Source organism: Rhamphochromis sp. 'chilingali' (genome assembly GCF_963969265.1).
Source record: "Rhamphochromis sp. 'chilingali' genome assembly, chromosome: 12".
In the NCBI taxonomy this organism is placed as follows: domain Eukaryota; kingdom Metazoa; phylum Chordata; class Actinopteri; order Cichliformes; family Cichlidae; genus Rhamphochromis; species Rhamphochromis sp. 'chilingali'.
Genome location: NC_137939.1, coordinates 8,263,506 through 8,281,121, shown reverse-complemented (window position 1 = coordinate 8,281,121; position 17,616 = coordinate 8,263,506). Strand labels below are relative to the sequence as shown.

The window sequence follows — 17,616 nt, the reverse complement described above, 5'->3', positions numbered from 1 at the left end:
CTCTCTCTACTACCATGACCTCTTTTTATCTACCCTCCTCTGGCATTTCCATCTTGTAAAATGCCCCCCCAACTCACCCCAATTCACCATCCTTTTTTCGCTTTCTTTTACAGTCTCTCTATCAAAAATCCCTCATTGGTTTTCTCTCAACATTCACAAATCTTTCATTGATTACCTCTCTCCTTTTCCGTCTCTGATCTTAAAATTTCATTGATGTTTCTTTGCTTTCATGAGCATTCCCCCTCTTCAGTTCATCATTCACCTCACTGATTACTGGGGGCGCATGTGTTAATTCAGAGTTCAGCTTTAGACAGTCGAGCCTTGTAAGGCCTGAGCGCACTGACCTTTTAGGGCATCAATGCAGTGTTTATCTGAACATGTTTTGCACCAGCATTAAGCCATTTAAATCCAACACTGGTTTATCAGTACAGCCTTGAACTTTAAGTGCTATGCTGGGGGGTTATATTTATCTCCTAAGGATAATGAGTAGGTGCTTATCCACAGAACTGCCATGAGTATATCTTAAAATATGCTACAGCTATGTAAACCTAAAATAACTTTATTATTGCTGTCATCTTTCAGAGACTCGCAGAAAAGTGATGGTTGAACATTTGACAGAATAAGGATGTCTTACTTCATATCAGCTATTCTTCATATTTTCCTAATTGTAAGCAAATTCAGTGAAATGACAAATTGACAAAATTAACACTTACACTGTCTGGCACGAAATCACTGAAATAAAAATGCTCCCTTATGTTGATAAAGGTATAGCACGTATTGCAAATAGGAGAAACGTGCTACTAAAGTCTGGTCAGTGATATAAAGGGATATATTTTAACCCAAAGCATTTTCCCCTAAAATTTTACCAAGACGTTTTGGTGCCTACAGTAAACCTGCCAACATATCAGTCTGCAACAAGATTGCTTAATTGCGTGATTATGTCCCTCGTCACTCTGTATACCTGTTAATGTGGATGTTTGTTGGTTGTTTATTCTTCTTTGTCAGCAAAATTGTGGTGGACTTCTGAAATGATGATGCATTTATAAGATTCTAAGTTTATTGGAAATGTGATGAGGAGGGGTTTCTGACTAAGTGTCAGGAATGTGTTGGACCAACACAGATGCACATCATAGACATAGCCTCCTCCTCCTGGTGTCTTTATCTTTCTTGTCTTATACTGTGCCATTTTTTTCTTGATCCTTTCCTCTCACGCATACACTATTTTTCCATCCTCGCATCTGCGCTCTGAAACCTGGCTCTGCGTTGATATCAACACATGTCTCACACATTTACTGTCAATTCTTATTTCCCTCGTCACTAATTTCTCCATCTGTGTCTTGTCAGTGATTTTGGCTGGTCACCGTCTGAGGCTTGTCACACGAGGCCACACAAGTGACACTTTGAGAGACACAAATGTGGACATCAGATGCATTAGCTCTCTGATTGAGACACTCTCATACAGTTAACTCTGCACACGCACACATAGTCTAGTAGTTCAGTACATGCAGATGTTTACTTTTAAAAGCAGTACATCTATGTATTTAGCAAGGACAAGGCTACGCACGCGTGCACATTACACACTTCATACACACATAAAACACGCACACTCACACATTAGTGCTTTGTATTTATCTCTCAGACACTCTTCACCCCTCATATCATGCCTGTGGTGTTAGAAACATGCAATGTGTTTCTTCTGTCAGCAGGTCTACATACCAGACAGGAAAGGTCTCATTATGTCTCTGTAGCCTCAAAAACAATTATGGCTGATATTCCCGAATGGGACAAAGTACTATTGTGCCTCTTTTATATTTTATATAAAGCACCTGTGAGTTTAAAACACAAACACACATTTCCACCATGACTAGATTTACAGTAATTATATATTATCAAAACATGCATACAGTTTTGAACTACAGTGACATGTGCAGGCAATGTGTTCACTATGTTCTGAAAGCTCAGCTTTGCATACATGCATTTGTGCTTAAATGTTAATCCACACCCTTCAACCAATCACATTTGCAAATAATTTCACAGTGTCAGACGTGTAAATCTTTGAGGCAACTTCTACATCATTCTTATGATTTAAGCTGTAAGTACCTTGTTTTAGTTGATAAGCTTATATCACAACTAACAAATGTGAAAGCTTAGCTTTCGGTTACATATACCAAAACAATGTTTTAAAACAACATTTGCTTTTTGATTGCTGGAGGCTGTCTGTGGGATAACATGAACAGCCCACTCTGACCCATTTGAACAAACATGGACAACAGTTACATGCTGTTTTGATAGGATGTTTAATGTGCTGTGTGCTTTTTTTGGTAATTGCAGGGTTAGGAACAGTTTACTGCTTATAGTAACTGGGCAGTTCATTAGGTACACCTTGCCAATACCCAGTTGTACCTGCTGTTGACTTCAGAACTGCGTTAATTCTTCATTCGCACAGATTTAACAAAGTGCTGGAAACATTTCTGAGAGACTTTACTGAATAATTATAGGATAGCGTCACACAGTAGCTTCAGATTTACTGGCCACTACATCCCAAAGATGTAGCTGGATTGAGCTCTGGTTACTTTGGAAGTCAATTGAGTACAGTGAACTCACTCAATGTTGAAGAAACCAGGTTGAATTTATCTCAGCAACAACAGAAACAGAGGCTGACTTTGACTTTCAGCACTCGTGATTAGTAGCACATGAGCTTGTCCATTTCAACTTTTCATTAAGACACTAAACACCACTGTTTCAAAGTAACAAGGCAAAAAGAGAAACTCAAAGAAAAGTCCTTGAATTTTCCTGCTGTGTACCGAACTCTTGCCTGAATCCTGGTTTCAGAATTCTATACATAGGTGACTTTTACAGCTTCTTCTATCAAGTTGTTAAATTAAAACTCTGCTGTCTGCCACATCCTGCAGTTATGAAGGCTGTGTGTCTGAGGAAATTACGCACATGGTTTGTTGGCCTAGCAAGTGATGGTGCAGCTGCTTTGATGGGCTGATAGAGAGAAGCAGACACACATCAGAGTGAAAAGAACAGTCCTGCACTGCATCATTCACAAGTTAGAGACTGCAATCTATGAGGCTGCAATACATTCAACAGAACTGAGTCATTTTCACATGTTCTTCTTTTTTCCTTACTATAATGACTGTACGGTAGCGTATTTATGTGTCTGTTTGTACCCTATCTCCTCATTAATCTGTGTGCCAATCCAAATAAAACTTTGCATGAACATCATCCCATATGCAGCAGCAGATCTCAGTAAATGTAGGATTTGCCTCCTTCTGTGTTGAAAGGTTTGCAGATGTGGGTAAACAAGGGGTGATGCGCTCCAGTTGGTGCACCACAGGACAGCTGTGAACTGTGAAACAGCAGCAGTTCAAAGTTCATCTTTAAATTTAAACCTCTAAATGACCTCGTCTATGCATGTTTACAATACCTGATACTCACTTAGATGTTTCTTAGCATTTTGTTAGCACAAGGACAATAATCATACCCTCCATACTTAAATGTTCCATGATTGGAATGGAAAGTAGAAGTTGTTCACCCTCATATGATCCATTTAAATATCACTGGTATAATGCTGCCACTATAAAAAAGTAATTGCAACACATAAACACATACATAATAAGATCCAGTGGATCATTCTTGGACAAAAACTCACATACAAGGCTTAAAAAAACAACGCAGCACTTTGATTTTGACCCAAAAGCTTAGAGAGCTTTTGAAATGCTTCTTTAGATGCATCTTTTTCTAACTAAGGTGTATTGTACAGCTGAAATCAATAAAGGATCACTACTTTCGCTTGGATCAGAACCCTATTTAAAGTCTGTTTCTTGCCATTCCTGCATTTTTTCCAGTTTTATTAAGCTATCTGGACTATTGTTCATGTACAGTAAACTTTAAATATTTGCTATTGAGCCTGCAGGCTAAAGGCTCTCTTGACTGTACGTTAGCATTTTACACAGGCATTTTAGATTTAAACACATGTCAGCTATTACTAAAGCACAAAAAAACCTCTAAAATATTCTTGACTGCCTAGTGCAAACATATATACATTGTAGTTAAAAAAAAAAAGAAAGAAAAAAAGGTAAAAAAAAAAAAAAAAAAAAAAAAAAAAAGCTCATTGGCTTGTGTACTAAACCCTCCAGTCTCATTCCTTTGTTTAGCTTTTTTTCTTTGCTGGACTTTCAATCCAGTCAGAGGACTGGGAGCACTTCAGCTGAATGTGACAAAGGCATTAGGGAAGACTACAATAAATGAGGAGGGTGGGAGAAACTGATGCAGACCAGAGGGAAAAGACCCAAAAGATGAAAGGATGGGAGACGGTTTACATTCCATCTGTTCGGACCATCTCCATCTGACTTGATGACAGATTACACTCCTCCACCTAAGAACAACTAACACCAGTCTGCATGTAAGCATCCAGGCAAAGCCAACTAGGAAAACAAACTCATTAATTCACAGGCTGTAAGCAAAAACAAACAGGACCCTTCACACAGAGAGCTAATGCAATCTGATCAGAATGGGACGCTGATGTGAACGTTTGTGTTTTCAAGTGCACCCCCTGCCTTACGCCAGACAAAGTGAATATTGTGTTAGACACGGTGTGTGTGTGTCTAAAGTCAGTGTGGGATAGTGTGTGAGCACACAAGACCCAGAGAATTCGAACGAATAAAAGAATCGGGCCAGCTGAAGGGAGAGGAGAACAAATGAAAGACATACACAGACAGAAAGAGAAAGAAGCTTGATGGGAGATTTGTATAGATGCTTTGCTGGGAGGGCAGGGAGCCCAGCCAACACATCACACATTACAGACCTCAACGCTGCAGCGTCAGCTCGCAGATACATGAACACACACATTTTTACTTTTGCACAATCACGTTTTCAGAAAATATAAACTACAATAAATTCTTAAAATATAGTTTTTCTAATGAAACAAGTCACAAGGCCATTCAAATGAAAAAGGAAAATTAATGAAAGATTTGCATGTGCTAATGAAAACATTTGAAACTGGGCGCACTTTGCAACAGTCATTAAAATGCTATTGACGCTATAGCCATGTGTTATGTAGAAAAGATGTTTTATCATTAATTTAACTGAATTGTTAAATTCAACAAACCTTTGAATACATTTTTCAAACTATGGTGTTTGAAAAAAAACTAAGAAGACAAGAGGGATCCAAGTACTTTAATGGTTCCTATGAGGTAAAAATGGCCTTCTTCCTGCTTGAACTTCTACTAACTAAGTGATTGAAATGAGATAATGACAGCTTTTCCTGTTGCTAAATTACCTCTACATCCTCCTGGGAATACAAACACCCTCTGGGCTTTTGGGGGTTGCAATGGCATATGCAGCTGATAGAGCACAAGAGAGCAATATAGAGGGGACGGATAGATGTGAGGCAGGGGAGAGATTAGACTAAAGAGTGAAATGATGAGACACATGTAGAGGTTATGAGAGATTTGCTTGTAAAAAACAGATGAGGAGGGGAGAGACTTGAATCAATGGGGAAATTATGTAAAATAGGGTAAAGTGATGGGTCAAATCTGAGGTCATGATGAAAGGAAGCAAGAAGCTCCATAATGTTAATCTCGTAAGCAGAGACCTCTCCACACTCCATGTGATGCTCATAAAATGAGAAGTGAGTGTCTTTCGATGGCAAGCTATGAAGAAAAATGGCTCAATATGGATCTGCTTATTGCACCACCAAAGTGAAAATATGGGATTTGCAAACTAGGCTTTGCATGAGCAAATACAGTGAGTCACAATCATGAGCTTTTTCCATTTCTAGTGTTTGCCTGGGGCCTGACTTTATTTGCGCCGTAACAGAAGTATCTCCTCCCTGCCTCTTCTCCTAAAATGCTAAACAAATTCAGATTTTCATGCCATTTATTAACTTCTGCTCCTCTTGTTGCCCTTTAACCTCAATATTAAAAACCACTTCCATTTTCTCTCCCTATTTTCTATGAGCCTCTCTCGCTCTCTTTCTTCCACTTGTATTTATTTTCAGTCCAGGCAACAGGAAGATAAGCAAGCTCAGTTGGTGACTTTTCCCCTGAAAAAATGAACAGAAGGAAATCCTGTGTGATATCTATCGCTGATGATGATTACAGAATCATTCAAGCCTGAGTGAAACGAAACAATGACAATAGTTTGGCAAAAACCCAGTCAAGCATCACCTAACCACTCATACACTTTACTGCCTCATTATCATTAAACTTGGGTGAGTCATAGACAACAACCGGGCTTAGATTAGAGCCAGGAAAGGAAGAGATCATGTGTGGGAACAAGCCAAAAGATATGGCAATGCTAAGGAAAAATATTTGGTAAACAAGAAAAAAATCTATCATCAAGCAAGCAATTAGTACAGTCATATGTTGGAGAATTGTGATTACGGCAGCGAAACAGCTTGCACACAATGACGCACAAAATCCACCTGTGAGGACGACTGCAGTAAAAACGAAACAAACAACAAAAAAAGACCAAGTCTAGCTAAATTCTCCAGTGCTTATAACAATTTAGCAGCGAAAATACTAATTATCAAACAAATCTCGTTTTAGGTACCTATTCCGTCGCAGTTGCCCTCCCTAATAAACTTTTACAGTGAGACGATCGCCGCGGTGTGTCTGACCGCAGAAAGACGAGCCTCAGCCAAATTCTCTCCTCTTGCTGCGCACCCGGCTTGTACTGCGAGCTGTTTCAATCTGCCAACCAGCAAATGCATACATGTGCGTCTCCTAAAGCGCATTAACTCCCTGAAACAGTAGCCCAAAAAAAAAAGCAATTTAGCTCTTCCAGCTCAGACCACCACGGAGACGATAAGTGGTTTGAGGAGAAAATGCGCAAAATACAAGAAGCGGTTATTGGAGCGTCTCCAAGTATCAGATAAATATTTCACAACCAAGACTTTTCTCCCGAAAAAAACAAACAACAGGAAAAAACCAAGCGCATAAAATAGTGATGGAGAGCTTTTGCCCATAGATAGATAGATAGATAGATTACCTTTGTGGGACAGTCTCAGCCGTGGCACGTTTAATTTGGTGGCAGAGACGGTGGCGACAAGTAGCGCAACAATAATCATGATAGAGCAAGGTGAAAATATCTTCATCATCCCGAGGAGATGTCCTCCAGCCTTAAGCTGAAGCTGTACACAGGAGCTGTCAAACACAATATTCCCACAGAATTTAAAAGGGGAAAATCCGACGGATCCTTCTTCTCACGATGTCAGCATTTGACTTGGAAGTGTAATTCCCCCCCCCCAGCACGTAAATGGCTCTCTGACACACCAGCTTAGTGACTGAGCCTGGGCTGGTGAGAAGATTTACTGACTCAGCTTCAGCAGTTCACTTCCAACAGCTGCCCCGCAGAAGTCTGTTACAGCCACGGAGAGAGAAATACCACGCCTCAACAGAAGGGAGAGAGGGAGAGCTGTAGTAGCGAGAAGTGACCTGCCCCTTCTTTACGCATAACAGAGCACTCTCCAAACAGACGCACCTGGAAGATGACTTATAGTACAAATTTATCATCATCTGCTAGTGATGGCACTCTAACAGCTTGAACACACAGCTGAGTAAAACTTCTGGAGACAACAATAAAATCTTAACCCCCACTTTAATTCCACCCACATTCTGTAAATATTTCTCAATTGCAGCACATAACAAACACAGAAAGGTTACTGCAGCGTGTAGCAAAAACTAAGGACTCACAAGCTGGACTGTATGCTGATGTGCTCAAGGCAAACTCCTGATAAACCCCAGAACATTCCTTTCACAAAAATAAAAAGCTCCCAATTTCTAAAAGTAGCAAAAGCTATTTTTGTGTATGTTGTGTGAGCTGTGGTTTCACAGGACAGAAGGAGGAAGACGTCCCTCTTTCAAGGGACTGAAGATGTCAAAAGACCCACAAATTTATGAACTATGAATGAATCAAAAAGATCTCCCCTTCTACATTTCTTTCCTCCACAACACTTTTAACCAAGTTCTCTGTTTTAACCTCTTAAGCACCATTGTGATGATTTTAATTAAGTTGTGGAGTTCAAACACCCCCTCCTCCTATGTGCATCTATTCACAAGCAAACTTTCAAGTGAACACAGAGGTCACGGCAGAGTGAGAAAGAGCCATTCAAGGTGTCTGTGTTACTGCAACCCCGGGTCTTTTGGAAATGCTTGTTTGCAGCATGGAAAGAGTCCCACACACTGTGTGCTCATAAAACTGAGCCACCTCTTAGCTCTTGTCAACATCACTGTGGAGCCCACAAATATTCATATGTCTTTAAAATTAATTGTTTGTTCCTTTTTAGTACTTGGGAGGTTTTTAAACTTTCCAAACAACACCTACTGTCTTATTTTTGAATATATGCTGAAAGTGCACTTAAAACCACAATGCAATATCTTTCAAGAACTGGAGAGATACCTAACTGTGTACTGCACACTGTCCAGAACTATTATTCAATCAGTCTGTACTGCAAAGAACAGAAACATGCACGGTAATTACCATTGCTTTAAAAGTCTCTCGTGAAGTAACACAAACATTAATCTATCACTGGGCAAATTATCAAAATAACTTGCAAAATGACGGCAGATAAATGAGACCATAAGGCTGACAAGGGGTAGCCTCCATCTTATTCTAGCGGTATCGTGCTTCGTGAAATTGAGGTCATATTTCGAGTAAATACTGATGTTCACTGATGGAAAAAAAGATGTTTCTACTTCTCCTTCTCTTTGGGCACTTTTCGGTATCTTTTAGTACACAAACATGTTTGGAGGGATTTTTTCCATTTGACATTCTTTGGTTTTCTGTTGCCAGAAATGCTGCAACAGTATCTGTGCATTCTCATGTTTGTACCTTTAAACAATATAACAGATGTATTTAAATCAAAGAGGAAAAAAAATCAGGTATAATGGTATACATGCAGAAATGCAACTTGCACATGATGATCTATGTTGAAGTAAGTCAGTAGAAGCTGCCAAGGATGATGCTGTGTTTGTTTTCTGCTTTCAGCCACCATTAATATGACGTCAGTTTGAGGCTGTGTTCTCTGTTTTAATGATTAAAAGGTGGCCGAAATCAGATTGCATTTAAAACATGGTTCAGAAATCCTAACATATAAAGTTTATTCACATTAATCCAAAGATGATCAGTTCAACCTTGAAGTTCAAAAGTTTGTTGCATTTATGATGTTTTCATGTATTAATCATTAACTGGAGCAGATATTGCTTTTTTTAGGCACTCTTTAATAAAATGCATCAGTCAAAACAATAACAGTGTAAACTTAATTGACTTATTCTAACTTAAAACAAAGGATTGCTTGAATTGTATGCAGAGAAGATTTTTTGGTGTAACAACGAGGCACTGCTAACTAACTGTGCAGACAAACGATTCACATGACAATGAAAGCAAGCTGACAAAGATTACACGAATGCATTTCTTAGGTTTACAAAATTGCTAATGAGAAGGACAATTAAAATTTACAAACAGATTTTACAAATTGGTGACCGATTGTGATTGAAGTCATTGTGACTGGCAGTTTTGTTGAAGTGCTCAACAAAAGTCCTCGGGGGCTCGTGATTGGACAAAGGTCCTCAAATGTAGTTTCTTTCAGAAGGACAAACAGACGTGGGAAAGTAACACAAGAGGCCACAAGCGGGGCGAGTGTTTAAGAGCTGAATTAATTAATTTGTAAAAGCAGCAGCAGCAGCCCTCTTTCCATCCTGGTGAATGAGTGTTCTCCGTTTTTGTCAGAAGGAGTGGGAACGACCTGAGAGCAGAAATGGCAGAGAGGACTACAAGGAGCTGAAATGATTAAACTAAATCAATTTCCTTTGCTCTGCTTTACTTGTCTTTTCTCTAACGCTGCCCGTGAATTCCTCAGTGTCATTACCAATCACAGACGACACTGGTGTGGTTTTCAAACATGTTGCTTTCTCTTTACAAAAATCTCACAATGGATCTCCTTGGTTCTCAGTCTCACCAAAACTCTTTAACAACATAATTCATTCTGAAAGGTGCGCCATTCCTACTGTATGAGTGAAAGACTTTCTTTGCACCTCACAAAATCCTCCGGGGGGCTACATTATGCTCTTCGTGCTGTCAGTACAGATGAAACCCGAGACCATTTACTATCATCCTGACATTGCGTCGCACTGACAAATCACACTGCTGCTCCTTGAGTGGTGATTAGGAATGGCAGAGCAGAAGTTCATGAATTCACAATGTGGGAGGTTGGGCAGAGAGAGTGGATGGAGAAGTTGGAGGCACAAGGCAAAGAGACAGCTGGTGTTTTTGTTTTTATGCCACGGGGTTCGTAAATGTTTCATCTTTTGTGGTGAAAAAGAAATACAAAGAACGGAGCTCACGTTTATCGAGGCAAAGTGATGAACAATATGGTTTAGGAAAGGCACAGTGAGTGGAGATGTTAAGAAAGCAGTGATCAGTAGTGACAGGAGCAGAGGGAGAGAGTGTTGATATCCATGACCAGTCAATTGTAGTCTATGTCAAATGTATAGAATGGGAAGCTCAGAGGTACTGTGCAGTCCAAGGACAGTGAACACAGCACTGTCAAAAAGTATGACACACTGAAATGAAATATCATTTAAACTGGACCTTTCCAGTCGCACCGGCCACTTAAAGTGCTGTACAGTACACCACATTCAACCATTCGCACAGCACTTCAATCACCTCATCAATGTGTCAGTCACACCTACAGCTATTTTTCATTTAACCTATTCACACATATGTTTCTGCACTGTGGGAGGAAAACAGAGACCCTGGAGGAAAATACATGCAGGTAAAAAGGCCTGTTTTGTTGTGAGGTGATGTTACAGCATTGTGCTGCTGCATTTTGTTTAAAAAAATATATACTATATAGTACACAACGTATGTGGAGGTTAAAACACATTTAAGACTTTATTGCTACTGCTGTGATGAAGCAAGTGTTAGAAGCTATGATTACGTACTGTTCAAAAGACTTGATCCATCCCTCATTATCCTCATTACTTTATATTTTACTTCCAATGAGACAAACTTCCTCGTTATGTTTAAAGTGGTCTTGAGAAACAGTTCTCCCGGATTTCTGAAGGAACTTTTTCTTTGGATATTGACTGATTCTTCACTCATTTTCAGTCCAGTCCTTGTACCTGACCATTTTCAGAGGAATGTTTTCTTGTTTGTTAAGCCACTTAATGACCTAAGAATCATTCAAGCTTAAGAAATGGCACCTAAGTCAAAGAATGAACTGGCGTTGTGTGTGTTGTCTGTAAAAACAAGCACTTGTAGCTAACAGCCTATTACAAAAGCACAACATTTGTTCCAATTTCTTTAACTAAATCTACAAACACACAGAGACACACACACGCACAAAGCTACAGTAAGAAGTCGTTTTTTGTGTGTGGTATGGGGTTGCCTGTTTGTAACAAAAACCATTCTTACGGAAAGATCACCAGGGAGAAAAGACTGAGGTATCCCAAATCGACTGAAAATCAGTGCCAGCAGATCTTATAAATCCAAATTTTTAATTTCAATATTATTGAAGGGATCATCCTGACAGAGAAAGGAACAGAAGACAGCCAACATCCAAAGATTAACTTTGAATGTGCTTCGAGAAGCTTGGAGAACAATTCCTGAAGACTACTTAAAGAAATTATAACAAAGCTTGCCGAACAGAGTTCAGGCTGTGATAAAGATTCAAGGTGTTCATACCAAACTTTTAAAATTCATACAAACCTAAGATTTTGCTGTATCTATTTACTTGGAGCAGCATGTACCACTCAGTGGTACAAGCTCAAGAAAACTTTAAATATAAAAGAGTGAGCAGTTTATTTTGGCACATAATACATTATACAAAATGGAAATGACCTAAAATTGGCAAACCTTAACATGAAGAGCTGCTGATATGAGTGTAAATAGTAATTGTGGGAAAACTGAAATGAGAGACGAATATGAGTGAGTCAGTTTGACCAAATTTGGAAGTCTGTTTTGTAACAGGCTACAGCATGTTACTTCTTTTTTTCCCCACTTTTCCACAGGGGAAGCAGGAAGGAAAGATCAGCACAAGCCAACATTATTAAGCACATGTTACTCTTACTCACCTTTCACTTTAGACAAACAAAAACCAACCTGCATAACTGTAAGCCGGGACCACACTTTCCAGTCAGGTGTTTCTCAAAACAGCCAGCTGATCTGGAACAAGATATGTATGAGCTGTGAGCAAGCACAAGAATTAACAGCAATCAAACACTGAGGGCTTTCCACGAGACTGAGAGAAAGAAATCCATTGAGAAAAATACTCCCAACAGCTGCAGCATCTGTGAGAAGGGGGAGTGCAGCGTTTCCACACAGCCCTGAAATGTTTCGCCACATTCTTCAAAATACAGCTCTCTGTCATTATTTTGTGGCTTTCTTTGGCTATGGCTGTATTTGTTTATGTTTCTTAAGTTTGTTGGAGTGTTTATTAATTTACTTTTTAAAAAGCAATATTTTCATCTAATGCTATATTATGTGGCTTTCCCAGCCAGTGTACAGAATACCAAGTGTATGTAACATCATCTCACTAAAATCAAAGGTTGGGTCCTGGCATTCATGTGCATGCTGTCGAACATCCTACACTGAAAAAAAGGAATCGTCCATCTCTTGGGATTATGTAAGCATGTTGCATGTGTTTATGTATTCAACACAATTGCCTCATGCTTTAAAGTTAAGTGTAACTATATAGTGTAGAAACTACATGATATACAGAGAGGGTAAATGAAATTATTCATATCATGTTCAAGTGAAGTAAGTCAATAATATAGCAATGTTAAATCTCACGTTAAATCTCACGATAAAACACGTGATTTCATCTCACGCGCTTTGGATCATGGTTTGAGGAAGGCATCCATCTCGGTCAAGGCGAGCAGTCACCTCTACTTTTTTCGGTATAACTATCTTTATCCGGGTTGCAGGGGAGCTGGGGCATGACCCAGAAGTGATAGTTTAAGGGTACACCCTGGACAGCTCACCAGTCTATCACACAGAGACAAACAACCATTTGCACTCACGTTCATGGGCAATTTGGAATCACCAAGTAACCTAACTCAAATAACTACATGACTTTAACAAAAGTAGGAAAGCCATGATTTCGAGACTTGATGCAGAATTTCCTGTACGTTTTTGTCGTTGACAGGTAAAGATTAGACACACAATAAATAGCGATAGCATACACGTGGTGTGTGTGTAGCTGTCTGCCTCTTATAATTCCAGTGATTTTTCTGCAGTTTGAAATCTCATGTAATCTTTTGAATTTCAAGAGTCCAGCAACTAACCACACTTACCAGATTGTATCATGTAGGATGGTAGTTGTTGTAAATCCATTCAATTTTTATGTTAACCAGACTCTAGACTTCGTTGAACATTATGTAATATGAAGACAACATGTAGTATTTTAGTGATCAAGTAGTATCAGGGTAAACGTTACTGAATAGTGTTGGAATAAAATGCTAAAATGGTGAATGATTAAAATATTCCAAGAGCTCAACTTACTTTATCTAAACATGTTTCAATCATGTTTTATCAACACTAAATGAACAGGTTTACTGAATATAATTAAGTTGTGTTGAGTTAACTAAGTTTTTTAAGTTTCTGCCAAAGCAAAACAATTGTGTGCAACCAATGTCCACTATTGAATTAAGCAAGTCCAACATGGTCTTTTTTTCAGTGTAACATTGTTTGACACAAAGCCGTCCTGAGTGGATAAAGGCAGCAGATGAAATGACGGGAGTTGCTGAGGAACATCAGTTATCTAGGCAATATTTGGCCGGTGGTTTAAATATTGTGACTGATCAAGATATGAAAAGAGTAATGCTGCTCATAGTTTTTCCCTGGATGCCATGGACTCGGCATCAGAGATGACAATTTGCAGCATTGTTTGCTTGTGTTCTGCTTTGCTAATTTCATCTGGCTCAAATCACAGGGCAGAAGATATAATCATGAACATCTGCGCTCCTTCAGCAAGCCAGCAGACTGGACGGCTATTTAGGCGTAGTTTCAATTAGAAGGCTAACGAGCCAACAATGATTCTGTTTTAGTTTTCTCTCAAATCTTTTCCCTCGTTGTACTTTTTCATCCACCTTTAAATACACACAGCTACACAGCAACAGAAGAGCGGGCCTTCTGCACATATGGGCTGTTAATAAAAGGGTGACATTTGGGAACTGTCTGCACACACACAGAGACCATGCGGGGCACCTTTAGGACCTATATGTGCCCCCAGTCTCAATTTAGACTGATTAGAGCCTGACCTCAGCAGTGAACTGACACACACACGCAGAGGGAGAGCTCCTGCCTGTCCTGATTAAGCTGTGACCCTGCCACTGACCACTGGACACTAAACACTCCCAGACCAGGATAAAACACAGCTGACATACTGGGGAGACCACATGGGGACTTCCATTATGCAGAAAAAAACGTTTTTTTAAAAAAAGCTTAAGCTGTGGAACTGCATGAGGAACTCATTTAAAGCTCCTTGTCCTGCTCAAAATGTGGGTAATTTCACTTTACTGCAGCGTGGAAAAGTCAAAAGTTTCCTGCTATAATGATATTTAGATTTTTCATATGCCCAGGGAGTGTTTTCTCACATATAATTAAATGTATTGGAAAACGCCGCCGCGTCTGTTATCAGTTATTTTGCCTTCAAGTCCTTTCAGAAGATACTTTTTGTTTGAAACGTATGTCAGTTAACGACAGTTTTAGTGATTATAATGATCTTATCCACATTTTTCTCCCTTCAGTGTGGTTGCATTCAGTGTTTTGCTGCTTTGGATGTCGTGCTAAAAAAATAAATCAATAAAAAAAAAATCCACGCAAAACATGAAACACTTTAATTGCATCGTTTCCATGTCATATATATTTTTTCTAGAAGAGCCCGGGTGTGAGTGAGATCATTTTCATACAGATGTCACAGATGTGCGTAATGATTGCTGCAGCTGGGATGTTATTTAGTCTGAGAATAAATGTCTGACAAATCCCAGGCTGCAAACATATATATATATATATATATATATATATATATATATATATATATATATATATATATATATATATATAAAAAACACCCAGCACGCCCCTGCGGGTGGTTTATCCTTCAAGCTCGGGTCCTCTACCAGAGGCCTGGGAGCTTGAGGGTCCTGCGCAGTATCTTAGCTGTTCCTAGGACTGCGCTCTTCTGGACAGAGATCTCCGATGTTGTTCCCGGGATCTGCTGGAGCCACTCGCCTAGCTTGGGAGTCACTGCACCGAGTGCTCCGATTACCACGGGGACCACCATTACCTTCACCCTCCACATCCTCTCGAGCTCTTCTCTGAGCCCTTGGTATTTCTCCAGCTTCTCGTGTTCCTTCTTCCTGATATTGCTGTCATTCGGAACCGCTACATCGATCACTACGGCCGTCTTCTTCTGTTTGTCTACCACCACTATGTCCGGTTGGTTAGCCACCACCATTTTGTCCGTCTGTATCTGGAAGTCCCACAGGATCTTAGCTCGGTCATTCTCCACCACCCTTGGGGGCATCTCCCATTTTGACCTCGGGACTTCCAGGTTATACTCGGCACAGATGTTCCTGTACACTATGCCGGCCACTTGGTTATGGCGTTCCATGTATGCCTTGCCTGCTAGCATCTTGCACCCTGCTGTTATGTGCTGGATTGTCTCTGGGGCATCTTTACACAGCCTGCACCTGGGGTCTTGCCTGGTGTGATAGACCCCAGCCTCTATGGATCTTGTGCTCAGAGCTTGTTCTTGTGCTGCCATGATTAGTGCCTCTGTGCTGTCTTTCAGTCCAGCTTTGTCCAGCCACTGGTAGGATTTCTGGATATCAGCCACCTCCTCTATCTGCCGGTGGTACATACCGTGCAGGGGCCTGTCCTTCCATGATGGTTCCTCGTCTCCCTCCTCTTTCTTGGGTTTCTGCTGCCTGAGGTATTCACTGAGCACTCGGTCAGTTGGGGCCATCTTCCCAATGTATTCTTGGATGTTCGTTGTCTCATCCTGGACCTTCCTCTTAGTGTACAGCCTCAGGGTGCTGGACTTGGGGTGAAACCCTCCATGCATGGTAAGGAGCTTTCTTGTCTTTATGTCAGTGGCTTCTATCTCCTCCTTTGGCCAGCCTATTACCCCAGCAGGGTACCTGATCACGGGCAGGGCGTACGTGTTGATGGCCCGGATCTTGTTCTTACCATTCAGCTGATTCCTCAGGACTTGCCTGACCCTCTAATATATATATATATATATTAGGGGTGCAACGATATTCGTATCGATATTGAACCGTTCGATACAGTGCTTTCGGTTCGGTACGCATATGTATCGAACAATACAACATTTGTAATTTATTTTATCAACTTTCCTTCTGACGATGCTGTCTGTGTTGAGCGCTCAGTGAATCTGCGTTCGACTACTCCGCCTAGGCTGCACTGTCGAGCGCAGATCCACTGAGCGCTCAACACAGACAGCATAGTCAGGAGGAAGAGCGCAGGGCAAGCTAGCGAGACAGAAGTTAAGCTCTCCTTGCAACATGGACCTCCCCCACCCTCATTCAGATCTGGCGTTTGGAATTATTTTGGTTTTCATGTGACGTATGACCCTGAAGGTAAGCGAGTCATGGACTAAAGTAAAACAGTATGTTGGATGTGCCATGCAATGCTTAATTACATTGGTGTGAACTAGTGTGTTAGCGCAGTTAGCTCGTTAACGTGTTGGCCGTCTAGCCCCATGCACGGGGCGATCGGCGGTAGCTCGTTAACGGAGATTTGCCGTGTTGTGGCGTTAAGGTCATTTCAACGAGATTAACCTGAAAGCACTAGTGGGAACACAACGAATATGACTGCACATTTACGCCGACATCATCCTAGTGCAAAGACAAAAACAACAAGCATGCTACTAACTTTAGCCGAGTCATTTAGACAGCTGTTAGCACGTGATTCTCCTTATGCTGCTGAGAATATAGCCCAGAAGAAGCGGATAGTATAGCTTTATTTTGGAAAGAGACATTTCTCTGTAATAAACTCTCTTTTCCAAAGATGAGTGATTCCTCAATCAGATACAGGGCTTGCAAAATCGCTAGCCCGACGTCCCGGAGCTAGCGATCTTTCCAGTCGGGCTACAAAAATCTCTCTGCCCTGCCCGTCGGGCTATTGTAGGAAAAATATATGTCAATGCTTTTGCATTCTTTCAGAAATGTAGCTGGGTAATTATGTCATTGGCATCGGTGAGCCACTGTCAATATGTGACATATTGAAATCGCGTTTGAATTTGCGCTTGTTTTTTTGCTTTCACTTTGCAATGACAGCACTGATCTGTGAGTGATGATAATTTGTGCACCAATTCCTCTGACATCGTCTTATTAATCGTTACCTTACTATGCAAACATGACAAGTGAAATCTCCCGCAGCAAGCTTAAACATGTGAGAGGTTGATCGCGCAGAGAATCGCTGAGCTTATGTGAGTCGTGTGTAAAAGTAGCAGTATATATATTTTAGTTCTGCTGAGCCAAATAAGACAGGTCAGGGTGAAGAAGTGACAGCCAAAGAAAAGCTTACCACAAAACGGAGAAGTTATGACAAATGAGACTATAAGGCAAAAAGAAAGTGCAG

At 40.4% G+C, this 17,616-nt stretch overlaps 1 protein-coding gene across 2 annotated transcripts in view; it reads right to left on the bottom strand.

The window, feature by feature from the left end:
• The window catches only part of sema3bl (sema domain, immunoglobulin domain (Ig), short basic domain, secreted, (semaphorin) 3bl), a 62,878-nt gene extending 55,490 nt beyond the window's left edge, over positions 1-7,388 (bottom strand). The window contains exon 1 of one of the 2 annotated variants that reach the window (XM_080898120.1): positions 7,000-7,388. In XM_080898120.1, the coding sequence (XP_080754246.1) occupies positions 7,000-7,108 (109 nt within the window). In that variant the 5' untranslated portion in view covers positions 7,109-7,388. The remainder of the gene's footprint in view (positions 1-6,999) is intronic. The other variant, XM_080898119.1, reaches the window with a different exon arrangement.
• Between the last annotated feature and the right edge of the window lie 10,228 nt (positions 7,389-17,616).